Source organism: Metopolophium dirhodum, chromosome 3 (genome assembly GCF_019925205.1).
Source record: "Metopolophium dirhodum isolate CAU chromosome 3, ASM1992520v1, whole genome shotgun sequence".
Lineage (NCBI taxonomy): Eukaryota > Metazoa > Arthropoda > Insecta > Hemiptera > Aphididae > Metopolophium > Metopolophium dirhodum.
Window position 1 is genome coordinate 21402269 of NC_083562.1, and position 25918 is coordinate 21428186.

A 25918-nucleotide genomic window follows, 5' to 3' on the forward strand; every position below is an offset into this window, starting at 1 on the left:
TGAAAATTATAAGATTTACGTGAAAAATATTTATTGTTTATTTTTTCCATATTCTACATCACAAAATTAGCTTGAAAACATTTTGTTTGTTTATTAATTTAAAAATTGCGCATTTCATATTTATTAGAATGATTTACTACCATTATATTTGAATTTAATTTGCATATGTTGTCTGCACTAACTACCATAAATAGATCACCGAGTTAGTTACATCTACGAATGGCACTGTCGCTCTCTATTTTTAATACTGTAATATAAAACTTCTTACAAGTTCTGCAAATATTTTATAACAATAATTTATTTACTAGGACAAACTTGAAGACTGAGGTAAACTAATCATAAAGTTATATAATATTCATTATTAAATAATTTTATTATATAAAATATTCATATTACAAATTTAACAGTATCACAAAAAATATGCCGGGTTGCATAAGCAATTACTAAATATTTAATGAATTAATAGTGAATGAGCTAAAATATAATTTTCAAATGATTGTCATGATTGGTTCATTACGTTGGTTAATCAAACTAAATATTTTTAATGCAATCCGGCCTTACATTTATAAAAATATAATATATAGAGTACATAAAATTATAAAAAATCTTTAAATATAAGTTTTAGATAATATTTTTCTCAATGATTGAATTATTAATATTAATTCATATTTTAGATACTTCAAAAATCAAAATACAAAAATAATTATGTGATAAATAAAGAGAATAATATTTTAGTAATATTCACTAATAATAATAAATTTATTATAAGGTTGTGGATGTAACAGCACTCACTCCGTGTACAAGAACTGTAGGTGGTAGGTTATTGGTCAAATCAGTAAGTGAGTTCAAATAACTTACATTTTGTAAATCTGATCCCCGTAATTCTTTGGGCATTGGCAAATAAACAAAACATATAGCAGTTTCAGCACACTGATTTCTAATCAGTTTATTCACCCTTCAATACATAAAAACATCATAATATTTAGGTATGTCAATCATTTATAACATTGTAGACAAATAAAAAATGAAAGTAATTATTACCTTGAAATATATGCATTTTTATCACTTTCTAAAGTGGTCAGATCAATCTGTGACCATTCTTGTACCTGAAAAATCATACATTTATAATTGAAACTGTAATATTTTGTCCTTAACAGTATGCACTTACTTCATGAATTGTAGCTTTAATGCGTAGTGTAGACAATAGCTGTTTTAGCTGCACTCTTTGACTTTGAATATCAATAGTGTTGAGTAAGTGAACTCTCAATGTGTGTTTTTTATACACAGCAATCATTTTAATAATGCATGATAACTGTAGCATAAACAAGCTGCTAGTGTCATACGCATCATTCATTGATGGACCAAAGAAGTTAACAGGCCAAACATCAATATACTTGTACTTAATGTTTCTGTATAAATAAACTTATTATATATAAAAAAAAAAATTATAAAATGAATCATATAACTAATAATCATACTTGATAATATCAGTCTTGTTATATAAATCAAAATGTCGACAAATACATATATTTTTGTGCATTTGAAATATATCACAGATCATTGATACAAATTCTGATGTAGATAAATGTTTTTCTTCGTTGGGTAATCTCAAAGGGAATTTTTCGTCATTAGTTGTTATTCCTTGGAATAAAGAAGTTTTATAAACGGAATCTAATCTGTAACATACATACAGTTTACACAATTTTATCCAGTCTTAAAGTTTTTAATTAACTGACCTTGTAAAATAGTCAAGTGGTACTTTATTGTCGTAAAATCCCATTACAACAGTATTTGGCTTCATTGCTCCTATACCAGATAACCTTATAAGATGATGTAGTCCTTCTCGTACACTATTGGCCACAGTCAGTTCAACAAACGCTTTTACCTAGATTAATTTCATTGAACCATAATATTAATATGACAGAGTCAAAAACAGTATAAAATAGCTATTTTTAATGTACTTTACTTTTACATGGTCAACAAGAGTCAGCCAGGAAGAGATGGTCTTATCTGTAAAATCTAAATTTGTTTCTGCCTTGTCAACTTTGACGTGTCCCAACACAAATAAACCACTTTTTTTCAGATCATTAATAAATGTTATAGTTGGACAAGATGAACGAGGATTAGCAACCATTAGCAGCATTTGAGGTCTCCAGAATTTGATATGATTTTTTCTCGGATCTAACAAAAGCAGATACTTGCGGACCTATGATGACAAATTATAATACAGTTTAATAAATTTTTTTGTTTAAGAGGACGCCACACCCGCATGTGTTTACTCCATCTTACAAACTTACATCATAGCAAATTTTACAATAATCCATTTTATTCTGTTATTTTTAAAATTAGAGTGAATTGACCCAAAATAACATTTAAAGGTAAGATTATTTGTTTAGGGTATCTTTGATTGATATTATTATTTTTTAAGTAAGCTATGGTAATTTTAAAATGCACAAAAAATGTGCAGTTTCAAAAAGGTCAAAACTTCCTTCTTAATAAGTCTCAGAGATATCCTAGATAATAATCTTACCTTTAACACGTTGACTTCCATGTGATAGCTAGCAGTCATAAATTTATCGGAACGCCAAGAATATTTATCAGTCATTCCAAATGTGTATATAGGTACTAATATAATTGAAAAAAAAAACATTTTAAAATTCAAATAAAAATAAAAATAATGTTTATTCATTTATTGCAATTTTCTATGCCACCGCGCTTTTTTTTAGAACATAATAATTTACGGTCGCAGATGGTCATGCGATGTTGTAGAAATGACTAACTAAGGACGCTGTCGGTCACAATTAATTGTATACAAATTGAGGATTACAGATGACCACTGGCAATCACATGGAAGTCAATGTGTTACATTTTATAACAGGTAAAATCTCTAAATTTAGAATTTACAAAGTAAAATGTATTAGTGTGAACATAACACTTTTCATGTTCTGCGTTTGTAAGATGGAGACAATACATACGGGTGTGGTGACTTCCTAACAGCTAAGAAAAATATAATCATACCTGGTGGAATATTAGAGCTTGAGATATTGATCCCCATTCAGAAGCTTCACATGGAGAGAAGAAGTGCAATAAGAGTATAAGTAATAAACACAATCCAAAACTGGTGGAGGCATAAAATGGATTTATTACAAACATCATTATCACACTCCCCATTAGCCCAAAGGAACAGGTCCATGCAGAAAAATACTTGAAAGATGGCCTAATTATCAAATTGAGATTAATTGGAAAGTATACAATTTATTTATCATTATGCATATTAATTTAAGTATACATGTTGTAACAGGAAGGCTTGAAATATGAAATGACTTTTGTTGTAATCAATAAATTTAGTATTATTATTTTTTTTAAATATAAATTATGGACACATTTAATATAAAAAATATTATTTTTATTTTTTAATAACTACTAAAAAAAAATTTGATTAAAATTTTTTTGGAAAAATTCAAAATATCTAGTAAATTTGTAAATCTGATTATAAGAAGAATTTAAATGATAAAATTACTTATCTAAGTAGTTGTTTATTTTTTAGAATTTTTTTAAATATCAATATTCTTTTGAGTAAATTAATTTAAAATGTAATAATTTTTTCAAAATATTTTTTTTTGGAAATTTCTTGACGATTATATTTCTTAAATTATTATTTTATTAACCATTTAATTTTTACAATTTTTGTCATACGTTTAAGTAGCATCATTTTTTTTTCTAGGTCTCCTTGTTACACTGTATAATGGAAATTGAATAACAAAAATAAATAATAATAAATACCTAAAATTAGGGGCTGATGTGAGATCCAAACCAAGGCAAGTCAAATTTAGTGCTACATAAGCAAGTAAAAATAGTATGGAATTCAGCTGAGCAATTAAGTTAAGAGATCCAATAAATAAAATCATTTGTACTAATAACCACGAAAATAAAACTGCGGCTATAGGATTTGAACGCCACACTCCATAATTAACAAATTGCAATAATCTACCTGAAAATGGTTTGTTTTGAACACTTAAGTACAACATTTAATACTCCCATTCATCACTTGCATATATTCAATACCAATATTATATAAAATTATACAATTTTGAACTCTACTTATAAGAATAAGAAATAGCACTGACACTATTGTTATTTAGTTAATTTAATTTGTAATTATTATTTGCATTTGTTCTATAATAAAAGTCATAAATAATATTTAACTGTCGTTGTATTGTGTATAAGTTAACAAATTACATCTTTAAGTCAGGTTACAAAATATTAATGTGAACTTAAATATAATTTACAAGTCAATATTATAATTTTTAAAACTAAATATGAGAGTAATGCAATTAGTTATATAATTTAGGTATTTTAAAGAAAGTAACATGTAAAAATGAATAAGACAATGAAAAACAAGATAAAAACTTATTGAATATTTTAAAATGAAAAGTTTAAAACCCTAATTATGATAAAGTAATGATTTTTTTTTGAAATCATAGCTTATTAAAAACTTGATAAATAATTAATTATTATATTAGATTCTGAGCGAAGCGATAAATGTATTGATTTTACAATGATGTGTTTTTTTTATTATTTTTTTTTTTATTTTTGTGTCTGAGGACACCTTTTAGAGCAGTAAAAATGCTTCGATTTTCTTCAACAGTACCTTTTCTGATAGGAAAGTGAATCTAGTTGATACTTAGGGGGAGGTCAAAAGTAATAATTTCTCAGTAGTTTTCAAACGCAACATGAAAAACAAAAGAAAATTAAGAAAAAACACGAATTTATACGCAAAATCTGTTTTCGATAAAATCGATTTTGATTTTTGGTGCGACTCCTAAAACAAATGACCGTAGGGACATGACGTTTTAACTGAATGTTTATATTAACATTTACCAAATATTTTGACTTATTTTGAGCTGTTTACGAACATTTTCAGTTTCTATTTTTTTTAGTTTTTTTTTCTATAAATATCAATAAAATTTTATCTGTTGGGTAAAAAAGCTTGAAAATAGAAGGCTCCTAGGTTATTGTTTCAAAGACAGGTGAAAAAAAAATAAAAATCCTTAGTCACAATTTTTATTTATAAGCATTTAAAGTTCAAATATTGACAAAATAAGGAAAAATCATGAAAGTTAGCAAATTATTTTGAGTTGAGAATTCATAAAAATTTTTCTTTTTAAATCTAAGATTTGAAAATGTAATACAAGATTATCCATAAGTTTGTCAACCTTTATCAAAAAAAAAATGTCTACAAGAAAGTCAAATTAAATTTTTATGAGCGTTTGAAATTCATATTTTTACAACATTTGATATTCACTCGATATCTCATGTAACGATTTTCTTATTTTGTTGTAATAAAAAACATATCACTGTAGATACTTGAAAATTTCACTGAATGTTTGTATTAGCATTTTCTATACACGATAGAATTTTGAAAATAATTTAACTCTTTTTGAGCTGTTTACGGACATTGTCAGTTTTCAATTTTTTCTATAAATATCAATAAAATTTTATTTGCTGGGTAAAAAAGCGTGAAAATTTAATACAAGACTCTCGACATCATTCTAATAGCACTTGAAAAATATTAAAAATACATAGGCACAATTCTTTTTTATAATCATTTAAAGTTCAAATGTTGACAAAATTTATCAAATTTATAATTTAATAATTATTTTTTAGTTAAAAATGTTCAACTTTTATAGCTAAGTATTGAAAATTGAAAACAAGGCTCCACGTAAACAGGTTATATATAAATTACTTTTTTCACAAAAATATCATCAAATAAACTTGGTAATATCGTGGGCTGCCTCACAGTTTTCGCTCAGAATCGTTTTGCTTATTCAATGATATTATATCATTGAATTCAAATTTAACACCATCCATTACAGTGACCCACTTGTAACCCCTACTGTACAGCAGAGGGACATCCACTTACCCCACCTTTTTTTCCTTACTTTATTATTATTATTTATTTAAATTATGTAATAATATAGTATTTTCAATAATAGTTTAAAACGTTTAGCTTTGTTAGAAAAAAATTATTCTTCGTGTATTTCTATCTATGATCTTATTTCTTACTTTATTTCTATACTTTAGGCAGTACCTAAACTAATATTTATGTTATAACAGTTGTCTTATGTTTTTTATAATAAACCCTTTCATGTCTTGAGAGAACATGATAAAAAATATTTATTCATTATATGCCTATTTAAATTACTTAATAAACATATTATGTATAAAGTATTTAAATAAGCTTTAATAATATGTTTATAACTTATAAAAATATAACAACTCTTACCATAAATACAATCTTTTGCTAATGCTTCAAGCACTCGGCTAGATCCAATCAAACAGCTAAGACTCGCTGAAAATGTGGCAGTCAATATACCAATAGAAGTAAATGGAGGCCAAATATTAATAGGCATTAGGAATACATAGTTTTCTTGAAGCAACTCTCGTGAACATGTAGCAGCAACAAGAATAGACAAACTAATGTATGATATGAATGTAAACAGTACACCACCTAATGTTCCTCGAGGTATACTATAAGATGGGTTTTTCAAATTTCCTAAAATATAAACATATTTAAGAAATGTTGTACATACTTTTATTTAACAATAAAAATATTTTCTTTTTACCAGACATATTGGCTCCGGCTAAAATTCCAGTCACACCGCAGAAAAGTACACCAAACACTGTTGAAAAGGTTACAGCAATATTGTTTGATGTATAATCATTACCAAACCTTGGGCCTAAGTTTTCAGAAAAAGTGGTCAAACTAAAACCAGTGTAGTTTAATAAGACTGTGGTGTTAGTTTGATTTACAAAAGTATTTGCTGCAGGCACCTCAATCTAAAAACAACGATCAATCAATTTTTATTTTGTATGTATTTCGCTGGCATTTTTTTACTTGTAGTGGAGATTTCAAAAAAAAACTTATGACTGATGATAATAAGCATATTACAACTATTGCAAATATGATCACAGTAGTTTTTGCAAATAATGTTGCACCGATTAAACAGATAAGTAAATTCAGGAAATTTAACGATGATGTATAAGTAAACCTCCACCAATGGCCATCATTTAATATATAACTATCTTTTGGCATTAAATAACCTAAAAACAAGTACATATTATAGTATATTTATATTATAAACAAAGTAATAAATTGTAATAAAAGTTTTCTACTGTGATATACTGCCGTCCTAAGAAAAAACGCAGTAATTTCCCTCCATGCCATTTTGAGAAAAATGACATTTTATGATTAGTAGTTTTTGGTAGTTTTATTTTCATAAATATAATATTTTTCAAAGTAAAATACATAATTTCTTATAGAAATATACCTGATGAATGCAATGGAACTATTCAATTTAATTTTCAATTTTTCTTTCACCGAGATATCATTGTTTTGATATTTATACTAAGTAAGCTATTAATTATTCAGAATTTTTTACTTGGCAAAAATGCCGTAATTCTGATTACGGTTTTTTATTACGGCAAAAATTAAAACTGTGCGTAAAATATTCGAGTCGAGGTACATCGATAACTGAACAAAAATAATATGTGTCCGATGTAAAATGACATCAAAATTTCCAAACATTATCAGTAATTTAAAATTATATATATAAGATACAGGCGATACGGCTTAATGACAACCGGTTTCCTCAACAACAACGCCAAATATAGATTATGCAGAAAAGCTAAGTAAAAACGCTGTATTTTAAACAAAACTTACGGCATTCTTTCTAAGCAAACTGTGGTTACAGCGTTTTTGCTAAGCTATAATCAGTGCACTGATTATATGATGAACATAAAATTCTGGATAAATAATCATAGTAACGGCATTTTTGTTTAGGAAATACATGTAAAACTATAATATTAAACGTAATACAGTAATATCTCATTTTTTTTTTCAATTTACGGCGTTTTTTTTTAGGACGGCAGTTTTTAGGTTATATACTTATACTTATACAACCCATATATAATATATAAAAATCAGATAATATAATCAAATATTTATTATATTGTATTTGTTATTCAGCCTATACAATTTGCAAAATTAAAGAAGTTTAAATATTTATTTAAAAATTAACATACCAGATTCTCCAAAATTATCAATCAGTCCTTCTACACATCCTGTAAGGCAGAGAGCACTGCTAACAATATTTGCTAAAAAAAACAATGTTCCTATTGATCCTCCAAGTTCTGGCCCTAATGTTCTACTTATCATAACTGTTTATGCTATTCTAAGGAAATAATATTCATAATTATGAGAAAGTAAATTATCAAGTAAAACGTAAAATAAATAATGAATAAACCATGAAAATAAAGACCAAAGGATACAATAAGCACCACCTCCTTCAACAGCACCATTGGTTGATATAGCACAGACCGACATGACAGTAAAAACAATAATAGTGTAAGCAATGGCAAATTGAAATAGTGTCTCAATGAGGCCAGCATTTCCAACAACAAATCCTAAACAACATACACAAGCAAACAAATTACAACAGCTGTCAATATTCCAGTGTTTTATTAAAATATGTATAAATAAATTCATAGGTGTGAATGTTTAATAGCATACCCACTCTCAGAAATAACATGGCACTAAACATGGACAGACAGACGGGTGCGAACACTCCAGCAAACGGTCCCAGCGTACGGCCACTGGTTGCCTCCCCAATATTGCCAAACTCAACATAGCCATCCTTGGATGTTTCCTCCGAGCCAGCATTCGAGTTTCCAAACATACGAGTGAAATAGTCGAACATTTGACGGCGGCGATTCATTAACGGTATTTTTTCACCGACATTACCGGCAAATGATACGCCAATCGACTGAGGACTTTCAGAATTCATTGGATGATGATCTTGGTTCTTCTTTTCTTGACTCACAATCAACCTACCAAATCATCGTTATAATTCTGATGGCGTTCAGCGCCTATGAAATCAGGCAAAAAACAATAAACGGTTGATTTTAGAAAAGGTAGTAATTAAAAAGAAAAGTATTTCATAATAAATAAATGGGTTACGATTTTATCAAAATATTACCAAATAATATTTACCAAGCCAAATGATAATTGCGTAAGCGTGGAAGTACGTCGGTTAAACGATTGATTAGAAGCAGCAACAAACGCAGTATATTGTGACGACTGCAAAGAATGTTTTGATAGGGGCATAGGGCCCTTTAAAGACCTCTACAGTGCTGAAAGGCTATAATTTGATAAAATGTTAGTTTTATTCTTATTTGAAAAGTTCAAAAATGAAGAGTAAAGTATTTAAGTCGACTGAACTTTGATTTACGAATGATTAATAAAAAATCTATTCAGTCATGGATTTACAACTACACACTGTTTTGTGATAAAACGATAACCATAGATAAAAGATTACGATAACGATAACAGTGATAAGGATTGAAGATTACGCACGGCTATAGATACCACGGTTTAAGACACAGTCTTTAGAAGATCTACAACTAAGACCGTGGTTAAGATAATATACAAGTTAGATAATGCCCTACTCAATAATTATTGTACGAGGCGTACGCGGTCCGAAAGTGTTACGGTTCATTAGTACATATTTTCACCACGTCTATAAAGCGCTAGTAGTAGATAGGGCTAATGATATTATGTAAATGCTAATAGTATGGATAGCAAAAAATTGTGAAACTTGTTACAAAAAATTGTGAATGACATATTTATTAAGTACATCATTTTAGATTCTGAGTGAAACGATGAATGAATTGATTTTACAATGGTGTGTTTTTTTTTAAAATTTTTTTCTATGTCTGTCATCACGGTTTTGGGCAGTAAAAGCGACGGGAAATGCAACATAAAAATTAAGGAAAAACGGGAATTTTTACGCAAAATCGATTTTGGATTTTGGTGTAACTCTTAAACAAATGAAGGTATATATACATGACATTTTCACTGATTGCTTATATTTGCATCTTAAATATTTTGACTGTTTAGAAACATTTTCAGTTTCCAATTTTATTAGTCTTTTTTTCAGTGAATCTCAATAAAATATTATTTGTAGGAGCTACTATATTGTTAAAATGACATTTAAAAATATTAAAAACCCTTTGTCACTTTTTTTTATAATTATTTAAAGTTCAAATATTGACAAAATACCGAAAAATCACGAAAATTAGCAAATTATTTTGAGTTGAGAATTCATAAAAATTTTTCTTTTTATATTTAAAATTTGAAAATGTAATACAAGATTATTCATAAGTTTGTCGACCTTTAAAAAAAAAAAAATGTCTTCAAGGAAATCAAATAAAATTTTTATGAGCGTTTGAAGTTCATATTTTTACAAGATTGGATATTCACTCGATTTCTCTTGTAGCGGTTTTGTTATTTTATTGTTATTCAAAAACGAATAACTGTAAATACATGACAATTTTACTGAATGTTTATATTTTATTACACCATACAATTTTGAAAATATTTTGACTCTTTTTGAGCTGTTGACGGTACCTTTATAATTACTAGAAGCAGTGCCGTAAAATTCCCAGTTGTTTTCAAAAGCGACGTGAAAAGCAAAAGAAAAATTAAGGAAAAACGGGAATTTTTACGCAAAATCTGATTTCGAGAAAATCGATTTTGGTTTTTGGTGTAACTTTAAAACAAATTACCGTAGGGACATGCAATTTTGACTGAATGTTTATATTAGAATTTTCTATACACCATAAAATTTTGAAAATATTTTGACTCTTTTTGAGCTGTTTACGGACATTGTCAGTTTTCAATATTTTTAGTTTTTTTTTCTATAAATATCAATAAAATTATATCTGTTGAGTAAAAAAGCTTGAAAATTTAATAGAAGGCTCCTAAGTTATTGTTTCAAAGGCAGATGAAAAAAATTAAAAATCCTTAGTCACAGTTTTTATTTATAAGCATTTAAAGTTCAAATTTTGACAAAATACGGAAAAATCACGAAAATTACCAAATTATTTTGAGTTGATAATTCATAAAAATTTTTCTTTTAAAATCTAAGATTTTAAAATGTAATATAAGATTACTCATAAGTTTGTCTACCTTTAACAAAAAAAAAATGTCTAGAAGAAACTTAAATTACATTTTTATGAGCGTCTGAAATTTATATTTTTACAACATTTGATATTCACTCGATTTCTCATGTAACAATTTTCTTATTTTATTGTAATTAAAAAACGAATGACTGTAGATATTTGAAAATTTCACTGAATGTTTATATTAGCATTTTCTATACACCATAGAATTTTGAAAATATTTTGACACTTTTTGAGCTGTTTACGGACATTGTCAGTTTTCAATTTGTTTAGTTTTTTTTTCTATAAATATCAATAAAATTTTATTTGTTGGGTAAAAAAGCGTGAAAATTTAATATAAGGCTCCAGATATATCATTCTAATAGCAGTTGAAAAATATTAAAAATACATAGACACAATTTTTTTTTATAAGCATTTAAAGTTCAAATTTTGACAACATTTATCAAATTTATAATTTATTAATTATTTTGTAGTTAAAAATGTATAAAATGTTTAACTTTTATGGCTAAGGATTTAAAATTTAAAACAAGGCTACGCGTAAATAGGTTATATATAAATTACTTTATTCACAATAATATCATCAAATATACTTGGTAATATTATCATAGGCTGACTGACCGTTTTCGCTCAGAATCGTTTTTCTTATACAATGATATTATATCATTGAATTCAAATTTAACACCATCCATTACAGTGACCCACTTGTAACCTACAAATTACTATACAGCAGAGCGACATCCACTTATCCACCTTTTTATATCATTGAATTCAAATTTAACACCATCCATTACAGTGACCCATTTGTAACCTACTGTACAGCAGAGCGACATCCACTTATCCACCTTTTATCAAATTTAACTATATAATTTTAATTTTATTAATAGCATTTATTATTTAGTGTTTAACGAAAATGTATTGAAAATATACTTATTTCTTACCATGTCACGTAAACGTTTGTGTCGATTTGCTTAATAATTTCACTAAGTATAAAAATCGGACATATTTTAGGGCTTTCAGTCCTGAATAGTAAATAGATAGTAAAAATCGAATCTGCAGTTATCATGTTAAGGAAAAAAATATTCAAAAACCAAAACCGAAAAATTTGAAAAACCGATCTTAGAAAGTTAGAACCTAAACCAAAACCAAAAAATGTAGAAAACCGTTCTCAAAAACCGAAACCTTAACCGATAAACTTTGACTTAATTCGTTAAGTTAACTATTTAAAAAGCGGGTGCTGGCGTAACGTTACGCTGGAACCCGCGTTTTTATAATGGATTTTGTGGTGTTTGGGAAGGTTGTACAAATTAAAATGTTGTGGTTATCAATCGTTTACAATCGTTAACAATCGTTGACGCAAATTTCGATTCAAATTTCTAATATGCGGGTACCAGCGAAACGGAGTTATATCATGCGAGTTCAGAGAATAATTCATTTAGGAGGTAGACAATACGTAACTATTGAGAGTACATGGCCACTCCACTATTCCAGCCTCCTTAGTTGAACTTGTGTCCATAATCTATATCTGTTGTTCATTATCATATTAATTCTAAAACGTATAACTCATTAGGTAGGTATAACATTAATATTGTATGCATACACAACTATATAATAGGCATCTGGCTATAATTGAATAAACAACTTTTCCGTTTTAAATGCTAAAAACGAAATAATATATTAAATATAATGGCATAAAGTTATAAATAATATCTTGGACCATAGAGACGAGATTTGTTTATTTAAATTTAAGTTTTTAAAATTAATGATGCACACTAACCACAGGCGTCATCCGATCAAACCCATACCGAACTTAGAGAGAAACGCTGGTTGAGTTAGATTCAATCATCGGGGAATGTCCAGGAACTGAAGGGGCGCCAGACTGGAATGGCGCCTATACAATTACGAGACATACTGCACCGAGGACAAAGAGAGAACTAGCGGCGGACTGTCGAACCTGGACGCCACGAGGCCGATCTCGAGGGAACGCGGTCGGCCTCCTCTGCGGTGACCGGGCCACGTTCTTGTTGGGCAGCGACGACGGCTTAGGATTGGTGTACTACAACGTAATATGCGGCTGAACGGCCGGCGGCGGAGGAGGAGGATGCGAGCTCGACGGCGGAGATGGATAAAAAAAAACTATGGCGTGCAGCGACGGCACTTGCAGCAGCCGAAGAAGAGGATTGGGATCAGCAAGGACGAGTTTGGAGATCAGCCGCCGCCGGAGGACCACCGCCGAAGGCACAATGTCATGGAAATGCTGCCCGCGTCCAGGAAACCGGCCCGCCCGTGAGCGAGGACGGTGTTCGTTCTGCTGTGGTCGGGGTGGGCAAGCGGCCGGGCGAACGGGACTAGAAAGCCTGCTGCAAATGTCGAGGTGCGCGTGCCAGAGTTGCAGGTGTCGGGAACGGGAGATGGTGACAACAGAGTCGAAGTTGAGGAGGAACAAACGGAGTGACGGTGAAACTGAACGGGGTAAGAAGAGACGTTGCAGTTCCAAGAGAATTGACCACATAACATTTATACATCACAGCAAAAGCCAGCCCTTATAGATCAGCCAAACCCATGTCCAAAATCCAAATCAAATATTACCTATACACTACCAATTACCAAACAGACAACATAATATTATAACGTAAGTTATAAGCATATACAGTATTTATGATCTAAGAGTGTTACGACTTATTATATAATATACTATATAACAATGTGTCGAAAAATCGTCAAAATTGTTAATAATTTTCGTAAAATTACAATTTCAGCATACCTACGATTGACCGGCGACCTTCCAAATGATATGCTCGCCGGAATTTTTGAAGTTAATATCGCACTGCTCGGAACTGCCATCGTCATCAAATCATCTTACCTTTTTATCAGTTTCCCCGTTACCTCCGAAAGTTCCTCCTCCTCCTCTAGTCACCATCACCGGGTCCGGCACGCACGGGCTGCACCTCGATCTGCAGCCGGAAGCTTTCTAGTCCAAACCGCCCGGCCGGCCGGCCGCCTGCCGGACCCCAGAACGAACACTCGGGCCGGTTTCGCGGACGCGGGTAGCATTTCCGTGGTGGTGGTCCTCCGGCAAAGGCTGATTTCCAGACTCGTCCTCTGCTTGGTCCCGTGCAGGCTGCTGCCGTCGCTGCATGCCATAGAAATCGCCGTCGAGCACCAGAGCATCCTCCGCTCGCTCCGTCCAGAGAACTGCCGGCTTGGTTCGGTTGTTGTAGTGCACCTCGCGCCGTCGTCACGGCCTGACGAGAACCCCCGCCGGGGTGACTCGGTGGTCGCCGGCGTCCTGGTCCGACAGTCCGCCGAAAAATTTCCTCTCATCGTCCTTAGTGCAGTATGTCAATGAGCCGGACATTCCCTGATATCCAAAACCAGCATTTCTACTCGACGATAATCGTCCGGTTAAAAAAAAATTTAGATTATAGTTATTATGATAATATGATGTTATTTATATTTTAAATTAATAAAGAAAAATGTATAGTTTAATATTGATGATATTTTTATTTTATTTTTTTTTTGTTCATCACTTATAATAATATATACTTATAAGTTATAACTAAAATAACTAATATGGCTATGTACACCGACACACCGTTAATAATATTATTGTTTGTACAGACCCAACAATCGTGAAACGAGTAGGTATGAGAAAATTGTTTTCATGAAATATCGATAGGTGAGACCCGCTCATGCATTGTACAATATAAACAATAACAAGAGTGTAAATCAGGGATTGGCGAAATACTTTCAAAATTTGTCTTAAAATACAGAATACTATATTATATAGATACACTCGACAAAAAAACCTACATACCTAATTGAACAAAAATAAATTGATGGTTGTTTTACAAAAGCCTAATTGTTTTGACGATTTTTAAACATAGAACTATATAGAAATTAGAAGTTGTCAATAAAGTATAGGTAGGTACACAAAAATAGAAGTCACCGGAAAGAATAGATGTAAAGATGTACGATTTTATTTTTGTAACATTAATGTATAGATATGGTGATAACGATTAAGGAGTTACGATGACCCGACGACCCGACGACCGTTTATAGGATTTATTAATTATTTTATTAACAACTAGCTGAATAACCCGGCGTTGCCCGGGAAAATAATTCGATAATTGTTATTAGTGATTAATTAACTCCTTTTGGGTGTAAGTTACGCCGTGTATAGGTATGGAAGCAAAATCATATTATGCGAACAGTGTAATATTATCATGTAGGTGGTAGATTGCGGACACAGCGAGGTGGGTGATAAAATATAGCCTATATTTGTAGTTGAAAAAAAATTTGTATACAGTGTACCTAAAATAACATGGCTTAAATATACATTGTATATTATTATTTTATGTGAAATAGTATTGAAGTCATAGTTGATCATCCCGGATTTTTTTAGGAGTATTTAATAATAATATATTAATATATTTTGGGGGGTTATTTTATTTTATTTTTACAACCGGCGTAATTGTACCTACCTAGCTTTGTGAAATAATTTGCATATATAACCTGCAACCAAAGGCAACCATTAATAAACCAAAAAAAGTTTCGATTTCCACCATGAATCTTAAGATCCCTGTTGTACCACCTCTTTAAAAAGCGAATATCAGAAAATCCTTTCTTATTGCTTATCTAGAAGACATCTTCTTAGACCGTGATCATGAGATTACGAGAATCACTATCTTTTGTCCCACAACCACGATTTAAGATATACTTATATATAGGTATATATATCAAAAAACGAATTTTTCAAGTATGGTATTTTTATATATCTATGGTTAATGCATACTACGTAAGAGGTCGCGGTCTTTAATGAAGAACATGGTAGAACCATGAACTAAGATACTATGGACTTGTGGCGACATGATGGGCGGGTGGTAGTGGTGCGGTCATGTTTTAAAACGAAGTTTCCGTAGAGAGGGAAATCTTGCAACCGAATCGATCGTAGTGTTATTTTCATGAACTACCAAGTATCAACTTTTCAACTGTGTTCCGTAAGTTCCGTTCGTTCGCTGGTCGGCGGGCGCGCGCCGCGCAATGGACGTGCAGTGGGTTGTATTCTTCTTTGTTATCTATTATTTTTACTTATATTCCCTCGTGAATTCGTAAATAATAATATAAATATTAAATTGTGTTTATTATTTATTATTAGTATTAGTTCATGCTAAATACTAATACCTTAATAATACAATATACTTATACAGTTTTACACAATATATATAAATGATTGTTACCTTATTAATCAAAAAAATAAAAATTTTATTTTAACCGTTATACGCCCAGACAGTTTTTCAGTCAGGCTGTTTTGGCCGGTGCACACTGGGCGTCTGAGCGTCTTGCGCTTGAAAGTGGCCGTGGGTACTTGATTCTTGTGCAAGCATGTAAAATTTTAACTTATTGTAAGATGTAACACTTTAAGAGAATGGTTAGTGAGTCGTGAATGTTTTGATTGTGTATATAACTATTTAATTAAAAAATATTTTTTATTTTTATACGCTGATCAGCAAAGTTTTAATAAGAAATCAAGAATCTGTGGCTTACAATTTCAAACCATTTTAATATGTTGTATTTATTTATATAATTTGAAAGAGTGTTAATACTTTCAAATAGATAGCGTTTCAGTCGCTAAATTTCTCCTACTACAGAAATACCATTGAATAACTTCACCGCAAATATTAACACCGTCGCCACTCGCCAGTCCATAGTCCATACTATCTTATAGTTCATCAGTTCATGGTAGAACTCACTCCAGCAAGAGGACGTTTGTTAGGTTATGTTCAAATAAAAAAATTGAAATAATGATAATAACACAAATTATAATATCAATTTTATTTTGAATTTTTATATCACCAATGAGAATTTAAGAATAGAAGAATGAAACTGAAAATTACTTTTGAAATTTGCTGTAACTACTAACTTGTATATGTGATATGTCTATGGTAACCAGTGTAACTTTCAATTTTAAGTTAGACGTTGGTGAAGGTTTGTTATTAATATTGCCTACTGAAAAACCAACAATGGTCCAAATTTGTTGTGTGTGCTACAATACCAGAAATAATAATAATAATGTTTCATTTCATTCGTTAGTATGCCTATATTATATAATATACTATACCTAACTACATATTTATATTGCACTTAATAAGTAATGAAAATATATTATTTTTAGATTTCCAAAAGATATATCTAAAAGAACCATGTGGCTAAATGCACTTAATTTAACATCGATATCAAATTGGAAGAAAGTTTGTAGCGCACATTTTAGCGCTAATGATTTTATATTTAGCAACAATCGTAATATTCTCCGATCAACTGCAGTACCAACCCGGTTAGGACCCTTAAAAAATTAAAATATTAAAAATTGACTAATATATTTTACTTTTTAGTAGTTTTAAATTATTGGAGGAACATAGTTATGCCGATAATGTATCAATTTATAGTCCATGTTTAATGATTTCTGATGTATATGATAGGTCACCATCTACTTCTAAGACAAAAAGGTTTTGTTTTTAACAGCCATATAATTACCAATATCTAATATAAAATTTTAATTCCAGTTATGAAAATGTAAACGCTGAAACTTCCCGGCCATCTCTGTTTAATCTCTGGACAGATTTAGAAGTGATAACTCTACCAAAAAAAACTAGAAGGATTTGGAGTTCCAATCAAATAGGGAATTTAAGTGATGAAGTTAGTAGCGCACATTTTAGCGTTAATGATTTTATATTTAGCGACAATCGTAATATTCTCCAATCAACTGCAGTACCAACCAGGTTAGGATTCTTAAAAAATTATAATAATAAAAATTTACTAATAATATATTTTTCCTTTTTAGTAATTATAAATTATTGGAGGAACATAGTTATGCTCGAGGTTATGCTAATGATGCATCAATAAGTAGTCCGTGTTTAATGATTCCTGATGTGTCACCATCTAATTCTAGGACAAAAAGGTTTATTTTTAACAGCTATTTAATTATCAAAATCTAATATAAAATTTAAATTCCAGTTATGAAAAGGTAAATGTTGTTGAAACTTCCCGGCCATCTCTTTTTAATCTCTGCACAGATGTAGATCTAGAAGTGATAACTCCACCAAAAAAAACTAGAAGGATTTGGAGTTCCAGTCGAATAGGAGATTTACGTGATGAAGATTTTTCATCTCCCGAAAGAAGAAAAAATAATCTTTGTTTAATAAGAAATACTGTTAAAAATATTCGTCGAAAAAATAAAATATTGAGTCAAAGAAACCAACGTCTCAAAAAAAAAGTTTCTTCGCTGTTGGATATAATAAATGAATTAAAAAATAAATTGCTAATTTCTGAGCATGCTGCTTTAAATTTGGAGGTATATTATAATATATAACAAATATAATTCTTTAGTGTATGGTATAAATGTCTAAAGAGGATGCTACCCATGAATTTGTTGTTTCTGTATTACACATGTATGGCGTAGCAAATTTCCAGTCACTAGTTTCAATAGTGTGCTGTTAGTTTTGATATTAAAGTAATTTAACCCATCATACATTTTTTAGATTATAACATTATCAGTGCTTAAGCATTGGCTTTTATTCAGTGCTCGGGACACTACTAGTTTTTTGTAGCCCGCTAATGCTACTGCTACTACCCCAAAAAAAGTAGCTCACTACTTTTTCGCTATATTTAAAAAAATGTTCTTATTGAAAACTAGTGTTTGTAGTTTGTACTGATTTGACATTTGGTCACCGGACAGGACTCAGGACAAAAACTCCACTAATACACTGATCATTATCATAATATAAATGTAGCGACACTACGTTAATCGCTCCTAATAAAGTAGCGTTCTACTCCCAACCACTGCTTTTATTCGATATTTTAATTTTCAAGCGAGCTATGAGCATTTTTAATTTTTGATATTTCTCATACCCATATCTTGCTTGAAAATTAAAATTTTGAAAAATCAGCAACGCTTAAACATAGGTAATGTTCTTACCTAAAAGTTTTATAATAGCCAATAGGTCAATTCACTATAGTATCAAAACTAACAGCACACTATTGAATCTAGTGAACGACAATTTACTATGTCGTGCTTGTGTAAGACAGAGACAACAAATGTATGAGTAGCGTCCTCTTAAGTCAAAAATTGATATTTTTTGCTAATAGTACAGAATCAAACATTTTTAAATTTTTTTGGTACAGATCACGGAAGTCAAAACTGAAACTCAGAAGAGAAGGTTTGAAAGAAGCCACAAAATTGACATATAGACATATTTTTTTCACAATGAAAAAAATAAATGTCAGATTAGCCCAGAGTTATTCAGTGATAGTGTCGGAGATGCACTGCTTTATATGCAGACAGTTGATGATAAATTTGAAGGGTGTAAGCAACTGCAGAATTCAGCAAAATAATCAATAACGCATTTCATATTTTGAATAGTAGAAAGTTACATTCAAAAAAGCCATACAATAATGCAATTAATAATGATCATTTTGAAAAATACCAACTTTTTACTAAGGAATTTCAAAAATATATAAATGATCTGAAATTTGAAGATAGAACAAATATTATTGATTCTAGCCATAAAACAGGTTTCAAATATGCTCTTGACTTATTCAAATTGTTAATTTCAAAAAATCATATGACAATTTTCTTAACATACGAGATTAGTCAGGATCATTTAGAAACTTTATAGTGCATCACGTAGTAAAGGAGGATATAACGACAATCCAACATGTCACCAATTTCAGGCAGCGTTCAAGCGATTATTGGTGCACAATAGTATAGTGGGTTCAATGAATGGCAACTGTTTGATCCTAGATAATACAAACATAGAATCTGTGAGTAATAACAAATATATTGAAAATGAAAAAGAATTAAATTAAAATTTTACATGACAAACTGAAAGGCTTTACTCCCTCCATCATGATTATTTTGAAAATGTACACCACTTGAATCCTTACATTGAAGATATGACGTGTGTGTATATTGTTGTATTTGTTACTAAGAAAGCAAGTAAAAAAATATAATGTATATCTTGTAAATCCCATTTAATGGCAATAACTCAAAGCAGCAGATTAGCAAACGTTAAAGATACAGGTGCTTCAATAAAACCGAGTATTGATGTACAGACAATTTTCATAGAAACTGAGAATAAAGTTATGCTATAATCAATATAACAAAGACTAAATCTTTCATTTAAATAAAGTAAAGATTAACCTGTGTGTAGTAAATTTTCAATATTTAACAATATGACTTGTGTGAATTATGATATTCACTCTTTATTTGATAAAACTCATCAATTTAAAAGCCACTGAGACCAATCAATCTATCTCCTTTCCGATACCTATTACAAAATATAGATTTTTCATGAAGTAAGAAAATACAATGGAAAATTATCTTTAAGAACCAAGCTGGCAAAAATGATTCATTTTAGATACGAGTAATGAAGTCTAAAAAAAATTTTTTAGCTTATTAAAATTAAAAATAATATGTTTTAATATTAATATTTCCTATTAAGATTTAAGAATTAAGATAATAAAGATAATAATATTATAATTTATTAAGCTGGTTGTACCTTGTTCTATGCTTGCACATTGTTTTGTTTCATTTTTACAAATTAATGTGTAGTTTGTGTAGTATTTTTGTTCATAATTCCTAATTTATTTCATTTATTTTTTTATTTCTTTAACACATGTAGTATAAATTAAGTCATTATCTTATTATATTACCATGATTATAATTCAACAATATAATATCATTGTACATGAAAAACGATTCTGAGCGAAGATGGTCAGTCAGCCTATGATACACTACTAAGTACTAACTATATTTGATGATATTGTAATGATATAAATGTTATGATATACCATTATTTTATTAGATTATATTTAGATTTAAGAAAATTAACTAAATAGTACTATTACCATCAGCTGTATATTCAATTATGAATACATTATCCTAAAATTATAATGACATACGACACACACACATGAAAGAGTAATGCCGCAATCTACAATTCGATCACGGTCAAAGGCGGCTTCCCACACCATCATCTATAAAAACGCATAAAACACACAAACGGAGCTCAGTCACTCGTTCCATCACTTTCAACTAAATTTTACATTTTTATATCATATTTGTATTCTTTCAAAAGTAAAAAATAAACTAATTATAATACCTTTTTGATTATTAAAATATTATTTCAATATGCTTCTCCTTTCTAATATTTAGCATTTATCAAGTAAAATCGTGCAAGATAATCCTGAATTGCAAGTTCTACGAAAAGTTTCAAACAAATTTATACAACACTTCGCGTATTGCTCAACCTAAATTTAAACTAATTGAAAAACTCTTGTACTCACCCCCTCCATAAAGTATCACATTTAGTGATAATATTTAGGTAATGAGTAAAAGATATATAACATAAAAATAATATTTAACTACATTCTCATGTAGATGCATTAATAATTCTAAAATATAACCTCATCATCTCATATTCTTTAACTAACCACTATTCATCACATATTCATTTTAAATCATATTTTTAACTTATTACAGACTTCCGTCCAACTTCCAAGACTTTCCTTCAAATTCCATGTATTTTGGCTAAAATTAAAGACATCCAACAGTTTTGTTTAAATTGCAAGACTTCCCGCTAAATTGAGACTTCCATCCAACTTCTAATAATTTCATTCTAAATTCCAAGATTTCCCTTCAAATTCAGACTTCCAAAATGTTCTTCTAAAATTCAAGACTTCCCTCTAAATTACAAGACTTCCCACTAATTTTCAAGACTGGTTACCATGTCGTTACCAGTCTATAATGGTGGTTATGAATACGTGTTTTACTTTGTTATTACTAATGAAAATAAAGATTTTGTTTTAGAATTTTATCTATAGCCGGTTATTAATTTATAACAATTAACTATAATAATAATTGTATCATGTACCTAAATACTTCTTTAAATGTACTTAACGTTTCTTGAAAAAAAAAAAAATCTTTCATTGTGTCAAATCTAAGTTATTACATTAGCATTCATATTTTGTCAACTAATTTATTAATTTGTATTACAAATGATTTAGTACTCATTGAAAAATTATTATCTTTTTATTAATTATTACAAGCATAAATTTCATAAATATTTATAATACATGTTTTAAATCTTTTCATATTTTACATAATATTATAATGTTAAATGATAACACACAATAAAGAATGAAGATAATTTACTGAAATATTAATATTAATTAATATCAATTTTATAATATTATTTATTTCCTAAAAGATATAAAAGAGTTATCATTAGCAGCAGTTAAGAAACGGGAATGTTCTTCATTCACTTCAGATACCATTGAACTTAAATTTTCTGCATTGTGCTCTATGTACTGTAATGCAGTCATATGACAGTTCAATATTCGACAAATAGTATCCAACTGAAACCAAAGTTAAATCAGTCATTATACAAATATATATTTTAATGTAATTGTTTTATTTATATTAATATCAATTTTATTATAGGTACTAACATCATCATCAGAATCTTTTTTCGAGTTGGCTTTATTTAAATTGTTTACTATTTCTTTTATATCCCCTGACATTTGTTTTACTTGGTTATCGATTTCTTGAGCCGCTTTATATCTATGTAAAATATGATTTGGTCAAAAATAACTAAAAAATAATAATAATACCAATAATTTTTAATAACGTACATTGGTTCTCTTTCATTGTTCAAGCTACTTAATACTTCAGCAGATTGTAATTCTTGTTCTAGTGGAACTAAACAATCTTCAAGTTCTTTTTGTTGGGATAACAAGAAGTCAAGTTCATTTTCAATATCTACTTGTTCTTTTTCTTTTTGCTCCAGAATATCATACAGTTTTACCAACTAAAAATTCAATGTTACGATTAATTAATATTTTCAATTATTTATTATTTATTAATATATAAATTACTTTAGTAGATTGATTTGTCAACATATTATCCCAAACAGTTATTTCATTTGCTTGATTAAGAAATTGTTTTTCTTGATTTTCTAAACTGACGGTCCAGTTGTTAATTAAATCAATAAGCTGTTGGAAATTAGTCGGTTGAACTGCACTGGATTGACTATCTGATCTGTTATAGAAATGTTTTATGTTATTATTATTGTAATTGAAATACTTAATTTTATATATACTGAGATGTAAGAGGTGGAGCCTGTGTAGTAATTGCTGCAGTAGTTTGGATTGTAGTAGCTTGGGCTGTGGTTGTTCCAGAAGAGCTCAATGAAAATCCAGTAGCGCTTGTTGTGCCTAACGAGAAACCAGTAGGAACTGCTGGAGATGTACCTAAAGCGAAACCTGTTGATGCTTTAGTTGTGGCCAGTGAGAACCCAGTAGATGCTTGAGTTGTGGTCAATGAGAAACCAGTAGATGCTTGTGTTGTGCCCATTGAGAAACCAGTAGATGCTTGAGTGGTACCAGCTAATGAGAAACTGGTAGAAACTGCTGGAGTTGTACCCAAAGAGAAAGCAGTAGATGCTTGAGCTGTGCCCAATGAGAAAGCATTTGATACTTGAGTTGTAGCCAGTGGTAAGGCAGCAGATGCTTGAGTTGTAACTAGGGAGAAACCAGTAGGTGCTTGGGTGGTACTAGCTAATGAGAAACCAGTAGAAACAGTTGGAGTTGCACCCAAAGAGAAAGCCGTTGACGTTTGATTTGTACCCAATGAAAATACATTAGATGCTTGAGTTGTACCTAACGAGAATCCAGTAGATGCTGGAGTTGTTCCCAATGAGAAGCCAGTAGTTGATTGGTTTGTAACACCCAACGAGAAACCAGTTGATGCTTGTGTGGTACTACCTAATGAAAAACTAGGTGCTGCTTGTGTGGTACCACCCAATGAAAAACCAGTAGAAGCTGGTTGGGTATTGCTCCCTAAGAAGAAACCAGCTGGAGCTTGAGTTGATCCCACTAAAAAAGTAAATGGTTAAATTATGCTCAATGAAAAATCTATAGAAACTTGAAAAGTAGGTGTTACTGACAAAGATATGATGCTGAAGTTTTAATTTTGTCTACCAATATACCAAAATATTTATAATTATTTATTTCATATAGCTTGGCTAATAAATCAACTTCAATAACAATATTATAGTGTACACTACACATAAAATAAAGGAGAAATTTTAGTACCAACAAATTATACTCAATTAGCAATGCCTGTTTCACAACCATAAACCATAAGTTAATAAGCTCCCGTTGTAAACAGAATATTAGCCATTGGTGGCTTAGAGGCTCTGTATTAATGAATTTATTAAAATTCTGATTTTTAAGTATACTTACTTAAGAACCATATATTAATTAAATATTTAGATTTTTTTTATAGCATTTAACCCAAAGAATATCCCGTAGTGATACAAACTTAAATTTTTTATATGAAAACCAACCTTTTTACTGTAAATCATAAATAAAAAATTTTTATTCATAAATTAATTAATTTTATTATTTACTTTTTTTAAGCAGTAGACTTTTTTGAAACTTGATTCAAAATTCCAAAAATCAGAACTTAAATGTACTTATGGTGTACTTGTAATCTAACAACCAGTTCTAACTTGGTATTTGTAAATTGTAATATTTGTGGTATAGCATGCATAGTTTTGATATAAATGCCCTAAAAAAAATTAGGTTTTTTACAATTTAAGGTTTAGAAATAAGGTTCTGTAACTAAGGCTCTATCTATTCTCTATGTATAAACATTCGAATTGGACTGACGTCAACTCACAACATGAGATATGCCTGAGCTGAGCACTTGCCAGAAAAGGCTGCCCCAGCAATTCTTTCCAAACAGTTGCTGGCTTAGCAAATTACTATCATTAAATTATACTAAACTAACCAACATAAATAGGAGTTCATTACAATTTACATTAAAAATATATGGAATAATCAATTATAATAAGTACTCAACAGTGTCCATAGTGAACTAATTTGATAAAAGTATAGCTTTATTATATGCACGTTATAATATGCATGCTGGGTTCACAAACAATTCATTAAATTGGATGGTTCACTAAAATTGAATGTACCAATCGTGGGCCACTAAATATTGTTTTAGGGGCAATTAGCTCACTATTGATTCATTAAAATATGTTTAGTGCAACCCGGTTAATAATTATCAGCCATTACTAAAACTAACTAGTTCAAAAGTTAAACTGTCAGGTGGCGATTGACTTAGATTTCCGAAAATTATGCACAATTATCTGGAGAGGAGTGAACACAAATATAATTTTAATAACTACATACCTTGCAAAGTTGTTACAACTTACGAAGTTCGAGTTACAAACTTCACTAATCGCCACAGAGTCTAATCTAATTAATAAATAATAATCAACTATCAACTTACACGAAGTATTGGCCGCTGGTGTAGTCATTGTAAACACTGAAGGCTGATTTGTGGTTTTGGGTGTCCCGAAATTGAAACTCATGTTGGACATGGATACTTTTTACTTTGTTTATTGTTGACTGTTGTTATTAATTAATACAATTTATACTATGTTATATTAAGTGTATACCTAGGTAGTTATAGTTAATTATTTTGAGTTTATACAACTCCCAGAAATTCACAAATCACCAATGACAGCAAAAACCGCGGCAATCCAGGGAATCTTAAAATCGCCTGTATTATATTTAATATACGATGCAGTGAACGCTGGATTCGAATAGCGACGTCTGCCGCCTGGTGATGGGCATAATCATTAATCAAGAGAAATGCTCGTAATACACGATTGTTTAATTTAATCGATTATTTCGATTGTTGGGAAAATTCTCAAGCACAAACTACTACGTCATCTTCTCATGTTTCTTTTGGTGATAGCCGAAACTCGATGTCTCGATAGGTATCTTTCGGTATCAAAAATCGAAATCAGTTGAAATAATCGAATGA

At 30.0% G+C, this 25918-nt stretch overlaps 3 protein-coding genes and 1 pseudogene across 6 annotated transcripts; 2 read left to right on the top strand and 2 right to left on the bottom strand.

The window, feature by feature from the left end:
• Window positions 1-354: 354 nt before the first annotated feature.
• LOC132941367 (solute carrier family 12 member 9) lies at window positions 355-9358 on the bottom strand. 2 transcript variants are annotated; one of them, XM_061009394.1, is made up of 15 exons: window positions 9053-9358; window positions 8573-8928; window positions 8332-8466; window positions 8086-8220; window positions 6899-7104; window positions 6627-6840; window positions 6287-6556; window positions 3784-3991; window positions 3019-3217; window positions 1967-2206; window positions 1737-1885; window positions 1479-1676; window positions 1169-1409; window positions 1042-1106; window positions 355-955 (listed from the first exon to the last, which is right to left on the bottom strand). In XM_061009394.1, the coding sequence occupies exons 2-15, from the start codon at window positions 8844-8846 to the stop codon at window positions 763-765; spliced, it is 2727 nt and encodes a 908-aa protein (XP_060865377.1). In that variant the 5' UTR covers window positions 8847-8928; window positions 9053-9358; the 3' UTR covers window positions 355-762. The 2 variants fall into 2 exon arrangements, with proteins under 2 accessions (XP_060865377.1, XP_060865378.1); XM_061009395.1 differs by having other exon boundaries at window positions 9039-9358.
• A 256-nt stretch (window positions 9359-9614) lies between these two features.
• Window positions 9615-14384, top strand: LOC132941492 (uncharacterized; annotated as a pseudogene).
• Window positions 14385-16748: 2364 nt separating this feature from the next.
• LOC132942189 (uncharacterized) lies at window positions 16749-21967 on the top strand. Of its 3 annotated transcripts, none has more exons than XM_061010507.1 (7): window positions 16749-17107; window positions 17195-17353; window positions 17412-17525; window positions 17583-17798; window positions 17861-17977; window positions 18034-18370; window positions 19201-21967. In XM_061010507.1, the coding sequence occupies exons 1-7, from the start codon at window positions 16956-16958 to the stop codon at window positions 19264-19266; spliced, it is 1161 nt and encodes a 386-aa protein (XP_060866490.1). In that variant the 5' UTR covers window positions 16749-16955; the 3' UTR covers window positions 19267-21967. The 3 variants fall into 3 exon arrangements, with proteins under 3 accessions (XP_060866490.1, XP_060866491.1, XP_060866492.1); XM_061010508.1 differs by having other exon boundaries at window positions 17415-17525; XM_061010509.1 differs by lacking the exon at window positions 17412-17525.
• Window positions 21968-22089: 122 nt separating this feature from the next.
• On the bottom strand, window positions 22090-25904 carry LOC132942187 (nuclear pore glycoprotein p62-like). Its single transcript, XM_061010505.1, has 6 exons — window positions 25379-25904; window positions 23178-23952; window positions 22954-23116; window positions 22711-22886; window positions 22528-22639; window positions 22090-22434 (listed from the first exon to the last, which is right to left on the bottom strand). Exons 1-6 carry the CDS (start codon window positions 25467-25469, stop codon window positions 22273-22275), a joined length of 1479 nt encoding a protein of 492 aa, XP_060866488.1. The 5' UTR covers window positions 25470-25904; the 3' UTR covers window positions 22090-22272.
• Between the last annotated feature and the right edge of the window lie 14 nt (window positions 25905-25918).

Excerpts from the sequence above, each read along its gene's own strand:
- LOC132941367 (XM_061009394.1), bottom strand. The coding sequence starts at position 8,846 with ATGAATTCTGAAAGTCCTCAGTCGATTGGCGTATCATTTGCCGGTAAT. Across the intron at positions 8,467-8,572 it reads CATGTTATTTCTGAGAGTGG|GATTTGTTGTTGGAAATGCT; the intron begins GTATGCTATTAA and ends TATGTTGTTTAG. Across the intron at positions 3,992-6,286 it reads AGCAAAAGATTGTATTTATG|GTAGATTATTGCAATTTGTT; the intron begins GTAAGAGTTGTT and ends AACCATTTTCAG.
- LOC132942189 (XM_061010507.1), top strand. The coding sequence starts at position 16,956 with ATGTCTATGGTAACCAGTGTAACTTTCAATTTTAAGTTAGACGTTGGT. Across the intron at positions 17,354-17,411 it reads TCAACTGCAGTACCAACCCG|TAGTTTTAAATTATTGGAGG; the intron begins GTTAGGACCCTT and ends TTTACTTTTTAG. Across the intron at positions 17,978-18,033 it reads TCTAATTCTAGGACAAAAAG|TTATGAAAAGGTAAATGTTG; the intron begins GTTTATTTTTAA and ends TTTAAATTCCAG.
- LOC132942187 (XM_061010505.1), bottom strand. The coding sequence starts at position 25,469 with ATGTCCAACATGAGTTTCAATTTCGGGACACCCAAAACCACAAATCAG. Across the intron at positions 23,117-23,177 it reads GCTCCACCTCTTACATCTCA|ATCAGATAGTCAATCCAGTG; the intron begins GTATATATAAAA and ends TTTCTATAACAG. Across the intron at positions 22,887-22,953 it reads TGACAAATCAATCTACTAAA|TTGGTAAAACTGTATGATAT; the intron begins GTAATTTATATA and ends TTGAATTTTTAG.